Source organism: Galeopterus variegatus, unplaced genomic scaffold (assembly GCF_000696425.1).
Source record: "Galeopterus variegatus unplaced genomic scaffold, G_variegatus-3.0.2 Scaffold300, whole genome shotgun sequence".
Classification (NCBI taxonomy): domain Eukaryota; kingdom Metazoa; phylum Chordata; class Mammalia; order Dermoptera; family Cynocephalidae; genus Galeopterus; species Galeopterus variegatus.
The window spans coordinates 419,087-426,387 of record NW_007726411.1 but is presented as its reverse complement, the minus strand read 5'-3'; the positions used below and the strand labels follow the sequence as shown (position 1 = coordinate 426,387).

General features: G+C 42.7%; 1 protein-coding gene across 1 annotated transcript in view; it reads right to left on the bottom strand.

The window, feature by feature from the left end:
- The window catches only part of EXOG (endo/exonuclease (5'-3'), endonuclease G-like), a 25,648-nt gene extending 24,186 nt beyond the window's left edge, over nucleotides 1-1,462 (bottom strand). Inside the window, exon 1 of the mRNA XM_008567164.1 lies at nucleotides 1,300-1,462. Coding sequence (XP_008565386.1) covers nucleotides 1,300-1,462 — 163 coding nt within the window. The remainder of the gene's footprint in view (nucleotides 1-1,299) is intronic.
- Nucleotides 1,463-7,301: the final 5,839 nt, after the last annotated feature.

The following is a 7,301-nucleotide window of genomic DNA, read 5'->3' as shown; positions in this document are numbered from 1 at the left end:
GAGGGGGGGGGGGGGGGGAGAAAAACAACAAATAATTAGTGACTCTTATTTTGAAGGAAAGATGATAAAGAAAAGGAGAGGGAGTGAGATTTACGATTGACTGGCTCAAAAGTGTAATCAACCAGGAGGTCTCATTTTTGCAATTACTTATAAGACAAAGAAAACAGTAGGCAAAGTACTGGTTTTGCCTACCATCAATTGTACAGTTATATCAAAATAAACTGCAGTTATCACACTCACTTTTAAGGAAGGACCTGAGGTTATTGGTCTTGATCAAATTTCCAAATCTCTCTGCCCCCACGAAAAACTGTGTGTACGAAAGCAGCACTCAAAGGAAAAACTCATGTCATTACCAGCAGTTAATCATGGATATGACAATGAGAAAGAGCCTACCTATTTAATAGGTTAAAGAGTGAGGACAAAAGCACGGCCTTAGTTTCAGTTTTTTAAAAGACCTTCACTCACTGACACTCTTCCTCATCGTTCTAGATCTGAAGCACTGAGATGTGTGCTGTAGCAAGACAGTAGTTAAGACCAGTACTGTTTTTCCTGGCGAGAGAAACCAAGCACACACTTAACAGTGAGTCAGTTTCAAGACAATCCTCTCTTGATACTTTCAAAACAATCTTCTCTTGATACCTTCTCAAATCCTCAAACCACGAGAGTAGTTCTCTTGCTAAACGCCAAGTATCAAACGGAGCAAGTTAAATCAGCATGTCGGGGAAAATGTGAAAAATGAGCATGTGCTCCTCTTTTTTGGCAAATACAAGGTACCCCTGGTAACTTGAGGATTTACGTATTTTGAAGAAGGGCTAGCAGGTGTTCTTCATCTGAACACCAAAGAAAAAATTAGGGCAGTTAAGTAATCTGCTAAAACTATGCGTTAATGTATTCCTTCATCCACACTTATCGATACCGACTACGTACCAGGCACTGCGCTGGGTGTGTGGTGGAGAACCAGACAGACACAGGCCCAACTCGTACGGAGCTAACAACCTAGTGGAGGGCACAGACACTGAAACATACATTTCGCGACGAATAATTCGGGGGAAGAAGGAGGTCCGGGGCGGGGGTCTGTGGAGAAAACGAGGGTCCCGGGGGGAAGGAAGGACCTGAGGGAAGCAGGAAGACGAGGTGGGAAGGGGAGGCCGAGCCGGGAGAACGGAAAAGCCGGAAACCAAGCGCCAGGCTCGGGACCCGCAAAGAGCGAGTTGCGCGCGGAGGATTACGATTCACGCCCCAGGCAGGGTCCCGACCGAAACCTGGGCCGGGGAACTGACAGCGAGCCCACAGACTTACCGTCCGGCTCCCTCCCTGCCAATGCTGCCTCGGCGCCCTGACTGCGGAAGAACTGCAGGGCCGTGAGTCCTGCTCCTGCGGCGCCCACTACAGCCCCGGCCACGAAGCCACTCAGAAAACGCCGGGAGCCTCTGAGGCGGAAAGCAAAACTCTTGGCGGCCATATTACCCAAGGCATCAGCCTTTAACCGCAGCGCATGCGCACACCGGGTCTGCAGCCTGAAAGCCAATCGCAACCGCGGAACCAAGACACGCATGCGCGACCTGGAGTCGGCTGGCACTGAGCCTCTCGAGAGACGCGAGACTCAGAGCGCAGGCACGTCCCAGCTGAGGGCTTCGCGCGCCCCCTGGTGACAAACCTGGAAGCCCAGGCGCATCCCCCCTCCCCTCATCCCCGGTCCACTGTACTGGGTAATGATGGGTGGTAGTATGATGCCTTGAAGGCAAGTGGTGTTCATATACAGTCCGAGAAGAAAATGCCTTTAGTGCCATATAATAGGGGAGTAAACACTTGCACACGGTTACACTAAGGTCCCCAGAGCAACGATTCCAGCTCAGGTCTGATTCCAAAACCTGTGCCACATTGGATGTCCTCATGACGCCTGCCTTCAAAATCATATTGTATACAAATCGTAACTTCTAAAAACAGCTTTGTACCTCCTATAGAGTTTCTTGGCAAGACAGTCCTCCATGTTGGCTCAGGACCCTGGATCAGATTGCGGGAGTTTCAATCCCCACTCAGCTGCTTTGCAGTGGGTTTGTTGCTTCATCTTTCTAGGCTTGTTTCCTTTTCAGTAGGAATAATAATAGTATCTAGACCATAGGGTTCTTGTGCGGACTAAAGGAAATGACACATGGAAAGCATTTAGGGAAGTAGTACCTAGGATGTCGTTAAGTGCTCTCTAAATGTTAGCAATTTTTATTGAGTCGTCTCTACTTTCTTTGTCTTGATAGAATGTAAAATCTGATTGCTGAATGCCTGCTAACAAAGGATATATGTATTTCATGGACGTCCACTCACAATTAAATGGGTCATTTTGTAGCACAATCTCCAGCATTCCATGTGGACTTAATTCTTTGCAGAACCTTCAAATTTCCAATTTCTCAGAAACCTGATAGGAAAATTTTTCACCTGACCCCAGTGATGATTCACTCAGCAGGAGGCCATTTCTAACCACCAACTGAAGATGTGTAAATATTGTTTTGATAGCTTCAGACAGGAGGCTGTCCCTTCCCTGGGAATACCTCTTGTGAAGTCATGTTGTATAATCCTCTGGCACTCTGACCCTGACTGGTTCAGCTAGGTCAACCAGAGTCCTTTCTAGGGATTTTGGATCTGGTACTCTCTGCAGGTAGCAAAGCAGTGACATATGAAATTCTAACATTGTCTACAGCCTTGTTTCCTTCTAAGTAGACAAGGGAGCAGATGCATCTAGTCTTGCACTAAGCAACAATGGAAGAAATGTTGAGACACAGGTAGAGTAGGCCTGCAAATCTGTGACTCTGGCTTCCAAGCTCCTTAAGCCCATATGCACCCTGCCTTTCCCAAGTTGCTGGCTATTTCCCCCAGGATCCTTCCTATGAAGCTCACTTTTTGTGTTATGGGTTCTGTCACTTGCAACCAAGAGTCCTGACAAATACAATAAACACTGGTTACCTGTAGGCTTCAAGGCCACGTTGGCAGCTTCCACCAGAATTTACTAAATATAGTCACTTTAAAAGTATTTCTCAAGGCTCTCCAAAGAGCTGGGCACTGTGCTAAATAATAGAGAGAGATAAATGGTAAATGACTTTTCCTCATCCAGATCCTGTACTTGGAGACAGTGAACTCCATGCTTGGCCCCAAGAAGTTAAGAATTGGAAGAACTGCCTGACTTTGGGTAAGGAAACTGCCTCTGGGCCTGTCTGCCCACCTGCAAAATGATGAGATTGGACCAGTAGTTTTTAAACTGCAATCAGGGGAACCCTAGTATTTCATAAGCGGTGTTTGAGACTTAAGGGAAGGGATGGGAGGGTAAGTTAAATGGCCCCTGAGTCCTCTTCTACTTGCTCACTCAGATAAACCTGCTTTTATAAGCAGATTGTTTCAAATTTCTTTTGGTGAAAGAATTCCTTTGCTAAAGGGAAAGTTTGACCACATGACCCCTAAGGTCCAACCCTTCAGCTTTTCCAGCTCCAATTTCCTCCATCAAAAGTGTCAGCCTTTTGCCTTCCTTTCCTTCTCTGTGTTCTTCATTAGGGACACTTACTAATAAAAGGTGAACTTTCTAAATCTGAAAGAGCAAACAGAACCAAAGATTGGACAACTGGACTGGTCCCTAACTAAAGAGCCCCTTCACCAAAAATCTTCTCCAGGACTTTCAAACAGGTTGTTTAATCCTCATAATAAAGGGTAAACTAAAAGGCATTAACCCCACCAGAAGGATTTACAGAGAAATACTAGTCATGGGCCAAAATAATCTTTTGTTACTGCAGATTTCTGGGGCTTTCCTGTTTTATTAGTATCAGAGACCATCATTATTTTATTATAGAGGAGCTATGTTTTCATTTAGTGAGGTTAAGTCGGGAACTCTAAAACATGAGAATTGGTTTGCAGATTCAGATGGCAGTGGGGGGGGGCAATAATAAAACAGCTCAGCAAGTGATCCTAGTAGTCAACAAAGTCTGGGAATAGCAAAGCCTATATTCTGCAATAGCCCTGAATACAACTCATTTTCAAAGCCTCTCTGCTCCATTTTCAAATATATTGATTGCTCAGGGTTATCTGCAAAGTATAAGACTGGTGGTGGGGTGCAGAATCTTGGAGATTTAGAAAATACACCTATGTCCTGCAGAAACTTACCCAAAGTCCCAGAACAGTCCATTTAGGAGAAGCCCATAGTGTCCCCCAGCTAGGCCCTGGACCTCTGAATGGTGGAAATGGAGACCTGTGCTTAGCTGCAGCTCCACAGGATCATGGGAGACTAGGTGCAGCCCTACAGAATCACGGTAGACTAGCCATTTACAACTGTATGTGCACCAAGCAGGAACTCAAAGGTCAACTCGAGTTAGCGGGTGAGTGCTATGTTATACATTTCTAATTCCCATGAAAAGAAACTTCAGTCTCCTGATGTGATTAAGAGAGACAACAAGATTGTTTTATTATTATTTTATTTTCATATACAAAAAGATAAAACTTGAAACAGTTCTAGATTTTTCCTCCTATTCTGTTGGGGTGTGGCTGCTTCTTCACACAGGGGGAAAAAACTACATTCACATCGGTTTATTTGAGGACCCAGTGCAGAGTTCAAGCAGCAAAACCCCAACTTAGCAGATCTAATTTCAAACTTGACACTCATTTCTAAAATTACCACAGTAAAAAGGAACAAAGATCCACTGCAAATGAATGAACTATGATACAATGTTCTTTCCAAAATGTTTTCATTTTGCAACTGTAATTACATAGATGTCTGCTTTAGGCCATTTTAGATGTGTGTGTGTGAATAATATATATGTATATAAATCAGCACACTTTTCAAATCCAGACAGGGTAACAGCAACAAGCTTAACTCTGTATATATATATTTTTTAAAACATGATACTTTAGTATAACTTTTGTTAATTCAGTAGTACAAGCTATTTCTGATCTACAAAATTTTTATTTTATAGCTACAAGGGTGAAAAGTGACCTACTACATTTACATCTCACATATCCTGGTATACAAACAGTACTTATTGAATTTGAGCCAAAAACTAGAAGTCTTACTTTTAGCACTTGAAAGAGCTTCCTCACTTCTACAGCCTTAAACCATATGCTAGTCACATTTCCAGAATTTGCAATTACTCATCGTTTTAAACTGTGAGAAACAGGTGAATCCAAACTTTTAAGTACAATTTCTTATATACAAGTTAGATAACACAGCTCAATAAGACTTAGCTATCCATCCTAAGCCCAACACACACATTCTCCACTAAGTTAGACAAGTCTTAGGGTTTTCCTTCTTTTCTTTACAAATAATGTACAAATTTAGAAGTAGCTGGTAAAACTGATATATAAGATGGCAAATGAAAGGTGACATTTTCTGTTGGTTCCAAAACTGTTCCTGCAAATTTTGTACTCTGTGTGTTCTGTTACATGCAGAAAGCTCTTTTCACAAGAATTGACATCAAACTCAATGTAAGTTAAATTTACAGTACTGTATAAAGTTATTCAGATTCAAGGACAAATGTGGAAAAATATTAACAGGTGAAAAATTTGGCCTTTGACACTACCATTAAGACTATGTCAAATTCATAAGCAGATTCTTTTGTACAGTTGAAAAATGGCATTGTGTGGATTTGTGGTGTGGAACTGAAATCTAGAAATATGTTTCTAATCTGCGGTAACCCTCTCCCTCAATTCTCAAGTACCACTCAATTTTCTTTGCATTTTTATAGAATTCTAGAAAAAAATGAAGGGAAAAAAGCCGCTGGCATTTTTAATGATTACTCCTCTCACTGGCCATCTTAACATTTTCAGATGAGTCTCCCGAAGAGTCTCTAAATGATCACTTACTCCCAGACGGCCTTTAACTATGACTTGGACACTTTCAAATTAAAACTTAAAAAAATTGCCTGATGTTTCCTACTCTGATCTCTGTCATTGTTGGTAAAATTTGGATGACTGCATTTTTCCCTTATGGAGAAATTATTTGGCTAAACATACACTTAACTTGTGGCAGTGCTTGGAGAAAACCCCACTCGGGCGAAAGCACTTGCAGGGACTGAAGTCAACAGTCCACTGAACAGGGCAGAGACCAAACACTTAGAGGGCTGAATTGGAACCCCACTGGGAACACACTGACATTGGTGTCCCATGGTCAGGAGGACGGCAAGACAACCCAGGCAGGCAGCCCACACTCTTATGGCTGAATTGCCACTTTTAATCTTGGTCTGCTATCTATGCCCCAGAGACAAAAATTCAGATGTGGTGACTGCTGGTTAATTAAACTTTTCAAACTGGTAAAAAAGGCTCTTTAAAAATATATATATATATTTATTTAAATACATCAAAATGACAAATAGCCATATCCCACAAGGCCTAATTTCACAGCAACATATGCTACAGACATCTTCCCAAAATGCACTGAGGTGGATGGTGGGTTTTTTTATCCTGCCATTTAAAGGAATGTTCTATATTTGAGCTTCAGCGACTGGAAATGTATTACAAAGAGCTCATCTTTGGAACTTATTTGTGTGCAAGACCAGCCAATTAAATCACTTTGCCTATTCAGGCACACGAGAATACTGAAAATGGCAGAATTCAAAGAGGAACACAGGAAGCACCGTTCAGATGACACTCGAGACCCATGCCATGACAGTGCCATGGCGAGCTTGCCAGAAGCCCCTTTTCCAGTCCTTGGGAAGAGTTCTGCTTTAAAACAAGTAAGTGCCCACACTCGGCAGAGTTCCTGCATGTGTATGTTAAAAGTCTGCAGTATCGAGAGGACCCAGATGGTGACACTGTTCAACATGAGGTCTGAGGTAACTGGTTCTTAAAATACCTGGATCACAGAAGTGCATCCAGAAATTAGAGCTGGGAAAAAGGAAAAAGGTAGGAGGTGTGGGGCTAGAAAAGACAGATAGAAAAAAGCTTACAGCAGTTGCTTTTAAGGGGAGAAGGGTGACAAAAACAAAGGCACAACAGAATTACATTCCAAGACACGTGGCTAGAGAACAAAGAAATGTTCTTTTGTGGGGAACAGAGAAAGGAGTGATGGGTTGGTTCCTGGAGTGCTACTAGATCTGCTAAAACTAAATCTAAGTATAAAAGGGGTTAAGTGTAAAACTGTATCTAAACCAGAATGAGTAAAAAGCAGTTGGTTTAAAATGACACATCAGGGGTTTTCTTGACAAAACTGTCCCATCCAATGCACCTCTGGAAGCAGCAGCCTGAAGCCAGCAGGCAGGGTCTGGGGACAGACCTTCAAGCTGGGCCTCAGAATTGGCCTTTACAGAAACCAAGAAATAGCTTAATCATTCACT